At 46.2% G+C, this 19,491-nt stretch overlaps 1 protein-coding gene across 1 annotated transcript; it reads right to left on the bottom strand.

Moving 5' to 3' along the window:
- Window positions 1-15,677: 15,677 nt before the first annotated feature.
- Window positions 15,678-18,357, bottom strand: LOC119287556 (B3 domain-containing protein Os06g0194400-like). The gene is made up of 5 exons (XM_037567120.1): window positions 17,922-18,357; window positions 17,559-17,822; window positions 17,244-17,459; window positions 16,446-16,559; window positions 15,678-15,916 (listed from the first exon to the last, which is right to left on the bottom strand). Exons 1-4 carry the CDS (start codon window positions 18,066-18,068, stop codon window positions 16,485-16,487), a joined length of 702 nt encoding a protein of 233 aa, XP_037423017.1. The 5' UTR covers window positions 18,069-18,357; the 3' UTR covers window positions 15,678-15,916; window positions 16,446-16,484.
- Window positions 18,358-19,491: the final 1,134 nt, after the last annotated feature.

Raw genomic sequence — 19,491 nt, 5'->3', positions numbered from 1 at the left:
GCGCCGAATGCATAGCCATTATTCTAGGAGCCCACGATTCTGCCATTGAAAATCCGTTCCTCTTGTTTAAATATTTTATGTTTTGACAAAGAGAAATATATTTAGTATCGCAGAGATACCAATTGCATTCGGTCTCTGCAACAACGCAATGTCGTAAACACATTACAGATGCACACAACCAAAAATAATAAGAAGAAAAAAAATAAAGATCACGCTGCAGTAATCAATTTCTTGTAGCTGCAGCACGGACCACCACCTAGACAACTCCCGAAGTCCAAATTCTTCGAAAGCGATGTCTCCAAGAAGGAAGCAGTGCACAAGCATCGTCATCGCCCAATCATAGATCTTAGATTTTCACTCTGGAGAAGATCCACGCTCTCAAAACAATGCCTTCAACAAGGTCACTGCCAGGCACAACCAATTAAGGCCAGACATTGAGTTTCACCCTGAAAGATAAGACTCTATACTCCACTTGTGTTGCCACCCCCACCTGCCGATGTTGCTGCTACGAGTCACGAATCACCAAGCAAAGTACTCATAACCACAAAGACTCGATCCTCCATTACAAGGCCTTAGGCCTCAGCCACCATGACGTTCTCCGCCACTGTCTTCACCATGGAAATCGAAATACCGACATGTCCCATAATGTCAACAGGCACCGAACCTTCGCGTCACACCCACGTGAAGCAACTCGGGCTAAAACAGGGGTGCACACGATTGAATCCCATCCAATCCAGCAATCTACAGGCATCAAGCCCCCAATGAAGATCTCCGGCGGAGCATTCCGGAACTCGTCAATGGTCAGATCCATGAGGGCCGGCAATCGGCGGAACACCATCTTAGAGCAAAAAGAACCCAAGGACGACGCCACCCACCGGTTCTCAACAGGCACCGCAGCCACCACCCGGACCATGTGAAGATGAATAGCTGAGCTGCACCGAGCCCCCGAACCAATCGTCGTGCCGCCCTCGTGGCTACAACGATAGTTGAGGTCGCTAAAGAAATCCGGGGCCACCGCCCAGGCGCTCATCTCCACCGAATGAACCACGCCGTCCAGGGCCGCCAGGAATCTCTGGACGGAGACCCCGCAACGCGAGAAAGGATGGTGCTCCTGCCGCCATCAGTCGCGCGAGAAGGATGAGGACCCACCACCGCCGGCAGCCTCGCGGCCTTTGACTGGAGGCGTCCTTCGGCGGCGGTGGGGGGAGCAGGATCGAAGAGGGAAGGGATGGCGGCTATGCTAGGGTTCCACCCGAGTCACCTATTTTATAGGCTCTCTACAGCGATCTACGGATAATAAGAATGTGTCAATATCAAATCGTGGCTCACAAAGGCTCTACCATAAAAAGAATCCGAGGGACATACGGGCCTCAAAGCAGGGATGGATTGCATCGGTAAAAGGCCGCACCGGCAAATTGGAACCCGCTAGAGCCCACACGGGCCTTTCCAACAGACCCTCCGAGCTACCAGGGGCGTGTTTGGTTTCAGTTTGCAACAGTAGTTGCATTGCATGTCCATCTCTAGCCAGCCTGATTGCTGAGAAACAGCCTCATGTGCAGCAGATGCAACCTGTTTGGTTGCCTGTATCGCATCGAGAGGCACTTACCCCCCTGCTGTTTGGTTGCCCGCATTTGTGCTTAGGGTGTGAGAAGATGCAAACTTCAGCTGTTTGGTTGCAAACAGCATTTGTGTTCTGCTCACCCCATTCAAATGTGGTGGCCTTACCACCACACATGATCAGTACAACAACAACATCACAACAGCAAGATCAAACAAAGCAAGCAATGTAATGACAGCAAACTTAACACAGCAAACTACTTAACCAGATAGCATAAGTCTAGATTAAGAGCAGGGGCATCCTCCTTCCCTGTTGTGCCAGGGTGCTGCTCCTGGCCAAAATATGAACATGTTCCCAGCACAAGTCTCGCCACACACCCTAAAAGTTCTTCACTAACACCTGACTTAACTTAACTACATAGCCTGCTCGATGCCACCAAGGCAGTTGTGCCTGTTGCAACGATACCCGCACATCACCGATGAGTCGTGGTTGTAGATATAAACCTTCAGTCCGAGTCCGGAGATGCGCACAACGACGAGGTCGTCGGGGACGATGCAGTGGCGGCGGCAGAAGTAGTTCCACCCCTGGCCAAGCACCATCTGGCCCTCGAAGTTCTGGACCTACACCCAGAACACGCACCGCTTGTTGGCTGAGAGCCTGATCACACGCGGGAGTCGCTTGATGACCAGCCAGGTGTTCATCACCTCCGCGAACTTGGGAGGGACGACGAGCATGGCGAGGTCCTTGTTGTCCTTGATCTTCAGGTAGAATCTCATCGGCTCCCTGGCTCCCTCCTCGTGGCCCTGCCTCGGAGATCGTCCCCTTGAACGAGGCACGCTCATGAAGGTGATCCTGCCAGGTAGGTCCACCGTCCCGAGCCACCTGTTTGTGGGGATGAAATCCTCGGTGCGCTCAGCTCTGGCCACGACCTGAGCTCCTCCACCCGCCACATCTCAGTCAGTCTTCAGTATCTTGTCGGGCAACATGACAAGTATTAGTATCAAACAAAGCAAGCAAGCAAATTCCACTGATCAGTGCCATTTTCCCAACAGCAAGTGCCACTGATCAGTGGCATGTGCTCATGGACAAATGGCAATGATCAGTGACACTTGGTGTTGGGAAAGAGCACTAATCTACCCGCTGTGGTGCAAATGGCAATGATCAATGACATTGATCAGTGACTTGCCCAATAGCAAGTGCCATTGATAAGTGCCATTTTGCCCAATAGCAAGTGCCGGGCAAATGCCACTTATCAACGACACTTGTTGTTGGGCAAGTCACTGATCAGTGGCATCTTCTTTGCTGCAAGTGGCACTGATCACTGCACTATCCTAAACAAGGAAACATCTAAAAATAGCAACAACAAGTGTCAATAGCACCCATATGCAGCCATGCAGATTTGGGACCATCCTAAAATGGTCCTACTACATGCACGTATAACATCCACTCATGGCACAAACCCTAGCTTCAACATGCAACATGAAACAAGGACATGATCCTAACATGAACATGCCATCAGTCAACATGATTCTAGCATTCATCACTCAACATGAACATGATTCTAGCATGAACACAGCTACTAGCATGTAGTAGGACTCGAACTAGCATGATTCTAGGATTCTAGCATGAACATGAATCTAGCATGTAACACAGCTACTAGCATTCTAGCATGAACACAAGCACTAGCACACACACTGTACATAACAAGAACAGATCAGTCCGATTGGATTCGATTGGGATCGCATCCAATCGGATCTGCTAGAATCCTATCAATCCTAGCACATGCCTAAGAAATTAACCGCAAATCTACATCTAGGAGCAAGATTTGAGGTTGATTTGACTCACCGGAGCACGCGCAGCCGCGGCGAATCGAGGCTGGGGTGAAAACCCCAGCGGGAACGATAGAGGTGGCGGAGCAGAAGACGAGCCGGCCCCAGCGACGGCCTGCGGCATCGGCCCCGTGCTGAACGCCATGCCGGAGGTCGAGAAGGACGGCCCGCCGACCGGAGAAAACCCTTGGATGGGGGTCAAGAAAACCCCCGAGCCCAATGATGTCCCAAGAAGGGGCGGCTCCGTCGACGGCGCCGGCGTCGAGCCCAGGACCACGAGGTCCGGAATCGGCGGCGGAGCAGGAGCGGCCGACACCGCATTGGTCGGCGCTCGTGGAGGCCGGCAGCAGATGGGGGACGGCGCCCGCAGCGCCGAGGCCATGTCGCGGCCCGAGTTCTGGAGCCCGACCAGCCAGCGCTCCTGGATGCTAGCGATGCGCTGGTCGACCGGGGTCAGAGGGCGGCGCAGCGGTGGGCATGGCGGAGCCATCGGAGCAGAGGAGAGGAGAGGGAGGGGCGATGAGGGAGAGAGAGGGAGCGGTGGGAACAGTGCGCCTAGGCGGTGACAGGAGAGTGGGGGGCGAGTAATGAGATGTCGCCTCCGTCTCCCGCGCTGCCCGAGGCGTGCAACTGCCCCGCACGCGCGGCTGCGCCCGGCCAGGCTCGCGAGAAACTGCCGATTCGGCAGTTCCCGCCGGGCCAGGCTGCGGGCTGCTTTGAGTCGTGCGGGCCTCAAACCGCATGCAGCCCAGCCAACCAAACAGGTTGCGCACATCCCGCGCGGCCCTGGTTGGGCTGCATGCGGGCAACCAAATAGGCCCCAGGTAACACAGCCTCGTACCTTTCCGTATGGTACGTGTTTCTCCCGTCTCCGATTCAACGGTCAATTCATCTCCTCTTGTTCCTCACCGTCAGCTTCATCGCAAACGAGCGGCCGGGCACGAGGGTGTTGACACAAGAACACGTCACCGTGTACCCTCGACGCCGGGGGTGATGCACCGCAGCTCACGTCGAAGGAGACCCGACCGACAGCGCGATACGCAAGACAGTCGACGGACGTTTTTGAAGACCCGAAACCCCACACGCCCGGGAGGGACCCCGTCAGGGAGTGCGGCGGCTATGGGCTGCCCTAGGTCGATTCGCTCGCCCCTAGAGCCTCGTGGATCGCTGCCCTCCAACGCGAAGAACGAACGAAGAACGAGAAAGAAAGATACAAGGGTAGGGAATAAAGATAGATGAACACAAAAGTGTAATAGATTGATTGGTTCAATTGGTGTTGTTCAATCGGCCATCACCCCCAACATATACTAGATGATGCCCCGCGCGTTGCTGCGGGAATTGGTTGCAATATATTTCAATAAGATTAGATTGTGTAAAATATAAATTTTTAGATTAACAACACATGAACCAAAATTAAACATGCATATGACTTATTATATGTGATAAAATATTTATTGAATTTAAGTTGAACAATAGAATGATAATTATTTTCCCATGCATGGTTGCATGTGGTGGTGGGTCTTTATCATGCATGGTTGTATGTTATGGTGGGCCTTATCCCATCTATAATTGTATGGTGATGTGGCATGCTTGCATGTTAAGATAAATAGGTTAGTGGGGATCAATCTCTTAGGTATATAAGATAAGAGGCGGCTAGACTTCCCGTACAAGCAAAGGATTCATCTAGGCTTTCCTTACAAAAAATTACATCAATTCATGTCCTAGAGTCCTAGTTCTATTCCAACTCGGATTCAGTCTGAATCTGGCCCAACTTCTGTCTTCCTCCTTGCGCGGGCCGCCGAGCTTGCATATGACCTCCAATCAAGACGGCCCAAATATGAAACTTGTGCGCCTCGACGAGACGAACAATTCTTATGTTGAACACTTTTCCAAATAAGACAATTTGGAATATTCTACGAAGCCATCTTTAATATCCAGTCGGACTCGGTCATATAACAGACTGGATTGTCCGAGTCTCGTAGTGAACTTACAGGCCGTATACTATCTCATATCATAATGACTCCAAAACCAAAGTCCACCGTTTTGACGATGCGCACAACTTCCGTGTTGATCACTTTTCCATCCGAGGTCATCTGGATTACCTTTCAGGCACATCTTCAGTTTCACTCGGATCCGAGCTCATCCACTCGAATATTAGAGTTTTTCGTCCGACTGGACCTTTTCACTCGGATGTTAGAGTCTTTCACTCGGAAGACAATCTTTCACTCGGAAGACAATCTTTCACTCGGATGACTATAATTTCACTCGGAAGACAATCTTTCACTCGGATGACTATATTTCACTCGGAAGGCAATATCTTACTTGAACGTCAAGTTTTCATTCCAACGGTAATCTTTTCACTCGGAATAACTTCACTCGGATGGTAATTTTACTCGGATTACTATATTTTCACTCGGAACCCAATCTTTTACTCGATCGGTAAGTTTTCACTTGACCTTTTACTCGATCGGTAGGTTTTCACTCGGATGGTAAACTTTTCACTCGTATTTCCCGACTAAAAACACAGCCTGATCTTGATTTGCCTCTCCAGGTTGCATACGACCTCGGATTGAGACAAATTATATATGAAAATCGATCGGGTCGACGAGAAGAAACTTTTCCGTGTTGAAGGTTTTTCAATTCAAGGCCGTCTTGAGGGCCTAATTGCTCACGCATTGCATCAGACACTCATCAACATGTGTCTGGTGTCAAGCGTAATATTTTGGTCTCTGGCTTGTCTAGACCGTATTAACTGTAACTTTTGCATATGAACTCGGATTGAGATGATTTCTATATCAAAATCGATTGCCTTGATGATACGAAGACAATTTCTTAAGAGTGCTCCTTCATCCGAGGTCATCTTAAAGACGTGATTGGCCAAAAACCACTCGAAACATTGAATTATGCCACTTGGAGTATAGTTTTCGTCCGTAAGATAAGGTCGAATGAATATAACCGAAACATCAAAGTTGTTTCACTCGGCGACGTGAATCTTTTCATGCTGAAAAAACCCGTTCACTCGAGACCATCTTCATTGCAATCTGTATCTTGCCAAAATCAGGTGTCAACACATGCCCCCCTGTTTTCTGGCAGAGCTTGCGTGCCAGAAAATACCTTGCTTAGGGTAATGTTTAAGCACGATGTCAACACTCCATCGGCTGTGCATGTTGAGTATGATAATTTTAATCGTCCATATGCTCATGTTTGTTGCTTCTTCGGTAGAGCCTCTTGGATAATAGTTGTCTGAAAACAACAATTGGATGTCACAAAGGCTTCCACGTAAGTTTCTTATGTCAATCCGGACCTTGCATTTGTCCAGGCGTTCCCTGGGAATATTAGAACCCTTCAACGAAGATGGTTGCTGAACGATTATGACCATGCACCTCAAAGGAATACTGTCAACTGTTCGGCGACTCAACTCGTTATCAAAGTACACCATCAAGCCTCCGCCGAACAACGTCTGTCTCCTGACTTGAATCCTGCAAATAAATAACATTTGGAGTCGGGGCTCTTTTATGCACTAGACCCTTGATTGTTGGTCAACTCAATAATTAAGTCGGCCTCGCCAGTATTGGCAAACACTGAGCATCGGCTATAGGAGTAGAAGATCAACCATGGTGAACACCATTAGCCAGATGTCGGCTTTGCCAACACAATGAATTCTGAGGGCGATATGCAAATATCGGCCATGCGTTCTCATCTCAAAGGAGCTCGGGAGTCTGTCCACCAAAGTGTGAATAGCCGAAATAAGTCGGATGTTTCGGCTGAGGATAAATTCCATAGCGTTGATTTTGATGGTACTATTGAAGAATGTGGATGACACGCCTCCTGGAGGCTCCTATAGTGAGATGAAAATTGTCGTCCTCGCCTATAGGCTTTACGTGTGTACTCCCTTATTTCTGCTGGCTTCGCAACAGGAGATGTGATGCCGCTCTTGACTTGAGGATTTCCCTTAGGAGCCCAGGCCATGTTCCTCTTCTCCAGCTCTTTGGCCCTAAGCCGATTCAACTTCTTTTGTTGCAAATATGGTAAGCCGAGTGGGCGTCCCGGCTGGGACTTTGGTTCATGCACTAGCAAGTTCTTCCTAGCTTTGGGCATCTCCGGCTTGGCCTGTCCAAACTCGGCGATTGGATCCTTGAAATTTACTTGCTTCACTTTCTTGTCCTTAGCAGCCAACATAGACTCGGTTGGCTTCTTGTCATTTGGAGTCAGATCTGAAATAGCACATTTGCAGCCATCCTTTTTCACTCGGTACACTTGCTTGACCACGTCCATCTTCTTTGCTGAGGTCCATACCGATTCTTTTTGGTTGAGCCGGTCTTTAACATGTGGTTTTTGAACAAACGATGATCCACTAAGAGCTTCATAGATTTGGTGAGGTGGTTTAGAATACGATGGACGGTGTGTCCTTGATTTATACTTGCCCCATGATTGATATGAATAATAGCCGGCAGGGGGAGGTATCCATGACATCGGCATTCGTGGCCCAAAATGAGGATATGGAGTCTGTTTGCTCAACTTCTTCCTTCGGTAATCCCGGTCTTCAAATTTATGCCTTGGGGGCGACTTCGATGCTTTTGTTTCACTCGGCCGATAAGCACTCTTTGCCTCACTTATCTTCTGATATTTTTCTAATAATTGTGCGAAAGTGACTTTCGGCTTTTTACCTTTGTGCTTACCATTGCCTTTGCTTTCCTTAGTTGTGTGTGCATCGGTCTTTGAATTTTGTCGTTGCCCCCCAGTGCTAGATGTCGCCATTGTAGCTTTGATGGAATTTCCGTCTTCAAGATTGTTCTGGATGCATTTTTTAACAATATCCTTGCTCGAAGACCTGACCCCGTCATCGTTGGTGTGTACCTATGCACTTTTAGATGAATCGGCTGGAGATAGCCGAGTCAACATTTGATTGCCGTCAATACCAATCTGATCCGACTGGCCAAATGATCGCACCTCAACAAACTCCAATCCTTATTTTGTCCGATTGCTCGACTTGATGGATCATGTTGCAATCTTTCACATTTTTCTCGAACATTCGCCCTTGTCTTGACGGCTCGACATTGTGATCAATTATAATAATAAGATTAGTCAGCGATGTACCAATGATGTGATCAACTATGCCTGCACTGGACGTACACTCCTAGTCCATTAACCGATATTGTAATACTGGATCTGAAACAAAACAACCGAGTGGTGCCAGCTTAGTGTCATTTGACTCGGCTATGCACTGATTTTTGTCGTCCTTTCCCGATGCTTTTGAATCGGCTATCTCGAAGGACTTTGGACCTGGCTTTATATTCCTGCAACCAAAATAATCACAGAATATACGTCTCACCTGAGACCAAATGTTAGCCAAGCATGAAACAAACAAAGTTGTCCATATGAATATAAATTTCAGTTGGCATGACGGGAACAACTTTGGTTGTGATAAGCTGTCACTATTAGCCTCTATGAATGATACCATATGTTGCCTAGCATGATTAGTGATAAGATCATTTCTAACAAACAGATTACTCATCTCGATTGGTCTTCCAAAATTAATTAGAATCTTACTCATGGGTGCATCAACAGTATGATTTTGACCGAATCGAAAATTGAATAAACTGTCTGCTAGGTGTACCTTTGTGAAGACTTTGGAAGGAGAAGATGGTTGCACCACTGGAACAATATCTTGCTCCACTTCTGAATAAATTCTCCAACACCTCTTCCTCTTCTTATGGATCTTGTACCTCATCACTCGGATTGCCTGAGTAGATTTCACTTGGATTGCTCGAGTATATTTCAGTCGGATTGCCCGAGTGGATTTCACTCGGACGCTCTTTGTCAGTTGAACTTTGCTCGACTGCATGCTCTGGTTCTTGATCTTCATCACTAGCCAAACTTTGTTTGGCCATATAACTTTTCTCTTGATGCTCATCAATTTCTTTGGCACGGAACTCATAGGGCAGCATGTAAGCTCCCTCACATCCAGAAAAATTGAGCAGAGCCAATTTGTTGTGTTTACCGTTTCTTTGCTCGGTGAAGCTTGCATCTTCTGTTTTGGTACAGGTGGCAATAATTGGCTTGATGCACTCAACTATAGCTGGCGATGCATTTGTCTGGAATGATGCACTCGGCTGGTATGATGTACTCGGCTGGCACGATGCACTCGGCTGGCTCGATGCAACGCCCTCGGCCTTCAATGTCTCGGTGCTCAATCGGGTTTCAATTGAATCCACCATTGTCTTGTGACTAAAGGAACCGTTCAACTCAGATGTACACGACTTAATCATATTTGACTCGGTTTCAACTAAATCAACGGTATTAGCCAAGTGAACCCTTTCTTGATGATTTGCTTGCAAAACTTCTTTTTTGGCTTGCCTCAACATCACAGAGGAACCATCATGATTGCTGAATAGAAGAAGGGACTTGACATATTCTTGCAAATATTCCTCTCCACGTCTCTTCTTGTGTGCTTCATAAGTATGTTGATATTCTGCTGGTAATTCCTCAAGAGTTGGCGTAGTAAAGCGGTTGACGCTATTCCCTATGAGATCTGGCTTGTTCTTGTCCACTTGGGCCACATATTTTTCTTTAAACTCAGCCCTGCTTGGATCGGCTTGCCCCCCAATACTTTTAGGATCTTTCGGCAATGAATTGATGTTGCCAAAATTTTGCGATTGTATAGGGGGTGTATAACATGCTGCAATGATAGGTGAAGGCATGTGCATCGTTGTTGAATATTTTCTCTCGACAATTTGATCAATCAACACTTCGTCTTCTTTCAAAACCCTAGCTCTTATTGCCTCATAATCAGGAACCAATCCCTTGTTGTGTTGCTCAAGGCAAATAGCACTAATCTTCTTATTTTGGGCTAAATTTTTTAATGCAGCCAGAGCCACCTCATCTCCTGCAATATTAGGCACATATGCTCCTATAGAATCTCCATTCACTCGACCATAACCATGAAGGTGAGCCGAGTCATGAATATTTTTAGTTTCATACGCCACTGAACAATTAATCTGACGAGGTGTAGTATATGATGTTTGAGGATAACCGACCAAATCCTATATACATAAGAAGTTCACCCCCACTACCTTATTTATCTAAGCATGCAAGCTATCCACATCATCATCCATTCTCCTCTTGCCACATCAGCACTAATCCTCCACTCCGCTAATCCACCACAATCCACCATGACATTTATTTTCTACCCTCATAATCCACCATGTCACCATAAAATCCTGCTGTCGTTTGATAGCCACGGAGTAGCCCAAAAGTTTCGTCTTACAGAATGACCACGTCGGCGATCCATTACCAGCAGGGGAAGAGAGACCATCCGCAGCCTGGCTAACAATACAGAACGACAACAGGGGAAGAGAGACAGACCGCAGCAGGGGAAGCGAGACCGATCCGTCTCCCTTCCTTTTGTCGAACCCATCAATCACTGTTTCCCCTCTATATAGTCCGGCGCGGCGGCTGGTATCACATCTCCTTCTACTCCGGCAGCCTCCCAATCGACAGCACCCCCAAGCGTCCCAATCCGTTGCATACACAGTAGCACGACGAGGCCGATGGCGAGGTCACGTCTCCGTCGGTGTCACCACAGATCCAGGCCATGGAGGCCCGTATCTCAAGAGGCTGATATGTTCCAGGTCATGCTTAAGAAGGTCATCAGCTTCAATCCAGCTAACTATGTAGTCGGCGTACATAGCCAATCCAATCATCCAAGCACAGCTCCATGGCTCCACCACATGCAGTAGCTTGATTGATTAATTAGAAGGCATTGCAGCACCGCGTGTGAAGTAAAAGGAATCTAGGATTGCCCGCTCTTTTGTGTTGCAGGTACTGTTCAGAGAAGTCCACGGCGGTGCCATCATCCCGCCATGGATCAGGGAGGACCCTCTATCCGGAAATTGGGAAGCCAGATTTGGAGTTTGTTTTTTGCCTGCGTGGCTTCATATTTATGGAAGTGAACCCTTGCATCGTATCCCAATCGCTGACTGCGACTGGTGCATATGCTGTCTTTGGTAGTAGTAACTGAACATCAAATTGGTCGCCACACCCCGACTCACCATTGGACTTTGGTCATCAGGATGCTCATATTCACTTTTTTATCTGGATTGATGGATGTTCCACCCAAAATTTACGAGACTGCCGATGACTATGAAGTGTTTTCTCACTTCTCTTACTTCTATCTGTCACAAGTTACAGATTCAAGGTATATATCACCGGACCAAGATCAAAGATCCGGTCAGCTGCAGTCATAAGATCATTTCTCTACATGACAACACTTCTATTTTTAACAAGGTTTGGTAATAATGATATGAGATGGTCATTTTCCACGATTTTCTTGAGAGTTGTGGTTCTGTTATGATTGTTTTATCCCATAATGTCTCTTTGCTTTGTGAAATATGGAAATGCATCATTGTTAACCATGTATTGTCATTTTTTGCTCATCCTAGGATTTTCCACGATTTTCTTGAGAGTTGTGGTTCTGTTATGATTATTTTATCCCATAATGTCTCTTTGCTTTGTGAAATATGGAAATGCATCATTGTTAACCATGTATTGTCATTTTTTTCTCATCCTAGGAACTGATGAGATTAAACATAAGTTTGAAGTCTAGCTGTAGAATTTATATATTATCATGTGAATAGGACTAACAATTCCCGCAGCAACGCGCGGGGAATCATCTAGTAGCTAACAGAAGCATGGCCTATTCCCCCATCCATCGGCATGTTTGGGGATGAACCCGCATATTGCGAGTCGGCTGCCGATGAATAAAACTGTGAGACGCCCTCCTGTACATGAGGTGTCATATATTGATCACTTGAACAAATCGTGTCGTTCACCGGCATATTGAAAGATGTTGCCGATGCACGAAAGTTCAGATTCATAAGTTGCATGTCGCGATTCTGTAAATTCCAAGTTTCTCCAACGGAATAACTAGTCGGCCTTTGCTCGTTAGGGCTAGCCGACATGACATGTCCATTGAAAGATCTAGCAACATCAACATAATGGCTATTTGCATCTACGTAAGGAGATTGATGATACATGTTACCGTTGTAGATTGCAGCCGCTTGATGACGCTCTCCTCGTAGCAAAAACAGGCTAGATACTGTTCAAAGCTTCGTCCCCAGCGGAGTCGCCAAAAGTGTGTTGACACACGAACACGTCACCGTGTACCCTCGACGCCGGGGTGATGCACCGCAGCTCACGTCGAAGGAGACCCGACCGACAGCGCGATACGTAAGACAGTCAACGGGCGCTTTTGAAGACCCGAAACCCCACACGCCCGGGAGGGACCCCGTCAGGGAGTGCGGTGGCTATGGACTGCCCTAGGTCGATTCGCTCGCCCCTAGAGCCTCGTGGATCGCTGCCCTCCAACGCGAAGAACGAACGAAGAACGAGAAAGAAAGATACAAGGGTAGGGAATAAAGATAGATGGACACAAAAGTGTAATAGATTGATTGGTTCGATTGGTGTTGTTCAATCGCCATCACCCCCAACATATATAAGAGGCGGCTGGACTTCCCGTACAAGCAAAGGATTCATCTAGGCTTTCCTTACAAAAATTACATCAATTCACGTCCTAGAGTCCTAGTTCTATTCCAACTCGGATTCAGTCTGAATCTGGCCCAACTTCTGTCTTCCTCCTTGCGCGGGCCGCCGAGCTTGCATATGACCTCCGATCAAGACGACCCAAATATGAAACTTGTGCGCCTCGACGAGACGAACAATTCTTATGTTGAACACTTTTCCAAATAAGACAATCTTGAATATTCTACGAAGCCATCTTTAATATCCAGTCGGACTCGGTCATATAACAGACTGGATTGTCCGAGTCTCGTAGTGAACTTACAGGCCGTATACTATCTCATATCATAATGACTCCAAAACCAAAGTTCACCGTTTTGACGATGCGCACAACTTCCGTGTTGATCACTTTTCCATCCGAGGTCATCTGGATTACCTTTCGGGCACATCTTCAGTTTCACTCGGATCCGAGCTCATCCACTCGGATATTAGAGTTTTTCGTCCGACTGGACCTTTTCACTCGGATGTTAGAGTCTTTCACTCGGAAGACAATCTTTCACTTGGATAACTATAATTTCACTCGGAAGACAATCTTTCACTCGGATGACTATATTTCACTCGGGAGGCAATATCTTACTTGAACGTCAAGTTTTCATTCCGACGGTAATCTTTTCACTCGGAATAACTTCACTCGGATGGTAATTTCACTCGGATTACTATATTTTCACTCGGAAGCTAATCTTTTACTCGATCGATAAGTTTTCACTCGACCTTTTACTCGATCGGTAGGTTTTCACTCGGATGGTAAACTTTTCACTCGGATTTCCCGACTAAAAACACAGCCTGATCTTGATTTGCCTCTCCAGGTTGCATACGACCTTGGATTGAGACAAATTATATATGAAAGTCGATCGGCTCGACGAGAAGAAACTTTTCCATGTTGAAGGTTTTTCAATTCAAGGCCGTCTTGAGGGCCTAATTGCTCATGCATTGCATTAGACACTCATCAACATGTGTCTGGTGTCAAGCGTAATATTTTGGTCTCTGGCTTGTCCAGACCGTATTAACTGTAACTTTTGCATATGAACTCGGATTGAGATGATTTATATATCAAAATCGATTGCCTCGACGAGACGAAGACAATTTCTTAAGAGTGCTCCTTCATCCGAGGTCATCTTGAAGACGCGATTGGCTAAAAACCACTCGAAATATTGAATTATGCCACTTGGAGTATAGTTTCGGTCCGTAAGATAAGGTCGAATGAATATAACCGAAACATCAAAATTGTTCCACTCGGCGACGTGAATCTTTTCATGCTGAAAAAACCCGTTCACTCGAGACCATCTTCATTGCAAAATCTGTATCTTGCCAAAATCAGGTGTCAACAGAGGGCGACCAGCCTGCCGTCGCCTCGGGTTTTGTAAGTATCACGAGGCAAAGGGAATTGTATGCGATAACAGAAAGTTCACTCGATAAAGATCTACGTTGCTATGCGAGAATTTTTATGGGTGTCCATATCCCGCTAATAATTATTGACTGGGAGGTGTTCCAGACATGCCCGCATATTATCGAACCTGTAGGTTCACGTACTTAACGCCTAGTGGTATTTAAGAGAACTAGGAGGTATAGAGAATGAAAGAAGAGCTTCTCAAAGTGCTTCATATGATCCCAAAAGTGGTTAGGTGATGTCCAAAAGTGTCTTGAAAGATGATGCAAGCTTATGGTGAGATGTTGTTTGGCGAATTCACTCTCTCGCGTTGAACCGCGGGCCCTATCCCCCCCCCCCCCTACTTTTGGACCATATGGTTCTTGGCGTCAGAACAACAACTATAGGGTGGTCACCATGTTGGCATTATTTATCTTTTTAGTCTCAACTTTTTCTTCTTTTTTTGAGATTTTGAAATTTTAATTTCCTAAAAAGTTGAAAGTTTGGAACTCTAAAAGTCCAAAAATCTAAAAGCTCAAATTTCAAAAGGTTGAAACTTGAATTCAGAATTCTGAAAACCAAAATTTCAAAAGTTTCAAATTCCGAAAGCCGACACACAAATTTCTGAAAATCTGCACCACAAATTCCAAAAGTCCCCCCAAAAAAGAAAACTTTCTAAAATGATATGTTCTTGTTTTTAGCAGATGTACTTCCTCCGTTTCAAAATACTTGTCGTGATTTTAGTTCAAAGTAAAAAAAAAGAGCATACCAGCGCAGCCACGAGTTAACCATGTCATTCCTGGGTATTTCATAGGGTATGGGGAGTCTATAAAAGAAGGTGCTCTGTACGTGAGAAATTAAACACGGGTTTATGACAAATAAACAACTTCTCAATCCTCTAACCCACCAACGAACTCATACCCTTAAACTCACATTTTTCCTTTCTGTAAAAAAGGAAATTGCTTCTGGATCTAAGGCTCCAAGGAGCCCGATTTTCGGAAATTTCAAAAGATTTTTTTTCAAGAAAAAACTTTGAAGTTTCAAATTGTGAAAACAAATACACATATACGTAGGGATGTACACTACATGTATGTGCAGTTTCATGATGAAAAATCATGTATATCTAGCCAGCACACAATTCACTATGGAAGTTCATGATTTTTTTTGTAGCTTATTACATCGTAACTTATCTCATCATGAAAACTTACAGACATGTAATATACATCCATATATATGTGTATGTTTTGTTTCAGATTTATTTAAAACTTTAAAATATGATGATTTTACCTGTTCAGCACCCACCCGGGAAGAGAAAACCCATCCCATCTGTGACAGAGACAAAGGCACCTTAAACAAACAGGAACGGTCACGAAAAATGCACTCGAGTCCGTCATCATCAGGCTAGATGCATTAGTTCATTGTTCAACCCATACAAGGTCTGCACCACGATCTGCTACCTACTACTCCTATCTAGGTTAAAAATCCTGCTACACTGAGACCGAGAGTGCGATGATTCTACATGCAACCAGCACGAAACTGCATTAGCCGAGTCTCCAGCATCATCGAAGAAATTGCTTCTCTAACAAACTGCAAAAGAAACAAACATATTTGACATGTCAGCATCTATATGGATAAATCAGAACTGTATACAGGAGCATTTTATTTAGTATACTTCAGACTGCTGATCGAGTCTTAGGGGGCTGACTGACATAAAGACAAACAGAACCCTTGCGAAAGGAGAAGATTTAAGACAACAAGGAAAACTATCCTGACGGTTTCTACGAGTACATCTCTGATGTCGATCGATTAAGTTTGGGCATTTGGCAACAGTCCCAGACTTCATGAATAAACTGTAGCTCCCCATGTATTTTCATAGCTAGCATAAGTAACAAAATAAGATTGCCATAATCAAAATCTCAAACCAATAGGGAAATGAGATCTAACTCCAGTGCTGGAAACACAGTTATGTTTGGTCATAACTCATAAGCAAGCGGGTTTGTATTTTTTTATCCGCAAACTGAGCTTGGCAAATTCTCAAATCGGAGCTTTGGCAAAAGATAAAGAAATATTGGATTCAAGTATTCGACCTAGGCAAATAATGGTAAGAACAATGTACCTGTGCTCCGATCGAACAATGTATTGGAAGCACACATCTTCACTTCTGTTCATCCTCAGAGTCCTCGGAAGTTTGGTCGCTTTCATAGTCTGGGGTTGCTCTAAAAATGTAGACCTGCATCATTTACATAACTAATGAGGTTGCACAATATGGCACTTGGCAGTGAAATAAAACGACCACCTCGCAATTAGGACTTAAAAAGAATTCCTTCCATTATCTAAAAAGATATAACTGAGGACACTTAAAAGACTATGAATGAATGAAATGATTCCTAGAGGCTCTTTTAGATCTGGCTGGAATGAATATGAAGGTATATACAGTAGGGATGCTGAGCAATAACATAATTTCCTGCAAACTGTGTGCAGAATTAATTGGCAGTCCAAACAAGCCTAGTTTCTCATCTATGAATAAGTAGACACAGCTCACCGGTCTCAATTTCGGATATGGCATATAACCCACTTTATAATTTAAACCTAAGACATACGGAACATTGAAGTTTAATACTACGCAATGACTCTAGTGCACAGTCTAGTTATTATGTAGACTTAACAGATTTTTTTCATGTATATAAACTTAAAGACCATTGTTTCGACAGACGAACAACGTTAACTAGTATGAGACCACCAAGCAACTTTCAGGAATGTTCAATAATCATAAGGCCGCATTTGGAACACAAGGAATTCCACAAAAAATTCACAGGAAAACAAGTTGTATATGCAATCCTACTGAATGTGGAGTTCCGAAAAGTAAAAGCAGAGCGTTTTTTACCCATGGAGCCGAGGGCATGCTAAATCTCACCTTGAACTTTGCGCTCTCTATCAGCTGAAAAACCAAGCAATCGCCATTTTCAAGGTCATAGTCGACGGCAAACTCTCTCCACCCCTTGCTGAGGTAGCAGTGTCTGCCCTGTCTGCTGGCATTGTACATCATGTGGGACTCGTCATCCGCCTCATCCACCACGACGACTGGCTCATCGTGCGCCGGGAGGTACTCGGTGAACTGCTTCGGGATTGTCTGTCATAACACGATGCATATGACCCACCAAATGAACATCCATCCGATCCAAGAACCACATTTGCCTCACATTCAGTGGAAGTTTTCTTGCTACAATACCATAAAGTTTGCCCTGCTGGCGCAGGCGTGGGTGATGGGCTTGACGAAGGCGGGCCAGCGGATCTGGTGAATCTGGCGCTGGAGATCCTCGGCCTTGGCGGAGGCGGTGGCCTTCTCCTCGTCGGTTGCCCCTTTCCAAACTTCATTGGCGTACAGTCCCTGGTAGTCGCGCTGCTTTGCGCCCGCGAGGTAGTTGGGCTGCTCCGGGAGGCTGGCGACGCGGCCGGACCGCCGGAGCTCGCCGGGGGGCGGGGCCTTGGGCTTCTGCGACACGGAAGCAGCGGACCAGTCATATATACGGGAGAAAAAGGAGATGGAAGACCGGAGGCAAGTACTAAGAAGAAGGGAGAGGATCTGACGGACCGGCCTGGGGTTGGGGTTGGGCTTGGGCCTGGCGGCGGCCTCGCGGACGGCGGCGGAGAGGTGGTGCAGGCGGAGCTCCTCCAGCTTCCGGCGGTTCTCCTCAATCTGCCTCCGGCGCTGCTCCTCGTACGAGTTGGATTCCGCCATTTCCCCTTCCTGACTCTGCTAATCTGCTTTCTCCCCTTCTTTCTTCTTGTGTGTTTTCCTGCTTTCGCTCTGTTTGGGGGGAGAACTGGACGGAGCAGGGAATGGGGAAAAGTGGCGTGGCCCTAGATTCATCTCCTTTCCTCTTCTAACGCATCTCCATTCTCCAACGCCGACCCTTAAGGCCCTGTTCGGATCGGAGGATAAGAATACACAGGTTTAGGGAAAAACAGAGGAAAGGGGAAGGAAGAGAGGTGCAAAACAGTGGAACAGAAGATGCCACATGAAGCTACAGAGTTGGCGTTCGATACGCAGGAGAAGAAATCCCACGAAATCAGCACATGTGGGTGCCATTTTGCTTGGTTTCTTGTGTATGTGGGCCTCAAGGTGTACAGATTAACTATTTTTACAGCTGATGTGGGTCCCTGCTTGCATGGATCGGTAGTCTTTTCCCTTCCACAGCCTCGGCCGGTGTGAAAAAATTGGGTGAAAATGCAGGTTATCAAAACTTTCCGGCGGATTGGAAAGAAGAGAATCCTTTGTTCCGAACGGTCAAAAAGAAAAGAAATCCTTCGGAATCACTTTCCTTTGAGTTTCCTGCATTTTTCCTTCGTCCCGAACAGGGCCTAAACAGACGCAACCGATTCGGAAGTCTTTTGCCATGCAACATGATCCTGCATCAGTCCTTTGAGCGGTTGGGATGTGCTCTAGACGTGTTTTTTTCCACCAAATCCGAGGCAAAGTGAGGGGTTTTGCGGGCGTTCGGACCGTTGTCATGTCTGCTTTCAGACTACCCTGACCTAAACAAAAATCTCACCCGCCTCTCGTTTGCTTTTTTGTGTGTGTGTCAAATAAGGAGTTGCGAGTCAGACAAATCTAAATTGTTGTGTCATATTTGGCGCAGGGAAAGGATATACCTTTCACAATCTTATTTTCCTCTTCAAAATCAATTATCATACTTCTGCATAGTGAGCAACAAAGGCGATGTATGAACCATAAACACTCCCTTCCAATTGTCTCACTCATCAGTGCCTCCAAATTCACTCTTGGCTTAACCTAACTCAATCCCACATGCAGTTGTGCCCAAATTCAAACTTCGATGACCTTCTTCAGCGAGGTTGTGTTCGCCAACCCTTTTTTGTTCTTATAAATGGGTCAATGACCATTAATCAATGACCTCTCCTCCTCCTCCTCCTCCTCCTCCTCCTCCTGCTCCTTCTTCTCCTTCTTCTCCTTCTTCTCCTTCTTCTTCTTTAATCAATGACCTCTCCTCCTCCTCCTTCTGCCCCTTCTTCTTCTTCTTCTCCTTCTTCTCCTCCTCCTCCTTCTTCTTCTTCTTCTTCTTCTTCTTCTTCTCCTTCTCCTTCTCCTTCTCCTTCTCCTTCTCCTCCTCCTCCTTCTCCTCCTCCTCCTCCTCCTCCTTCTC

This window comes from Triticum dicoccoides, chromosome 4A, assembly GCF_002162155.2.
Source record: "Triticum dicoccoides isolate Atlit2015 ecotype Zavitan chromosome 4A, WEW_v2.0, whole genome shotgun sequence".
Taxonomy (NCBI): Eukaryota; Viridiplantae; Streptophyta; class Magnoliopsida; order Poales; family Poaceae; genus Triticum; species Triticum dicoccoides.
The sequence above is the reverse complement of the archived record's forward strand: the minus strand, read 5'-3'. Positions and strand labels throughout refer to the sequence as shown.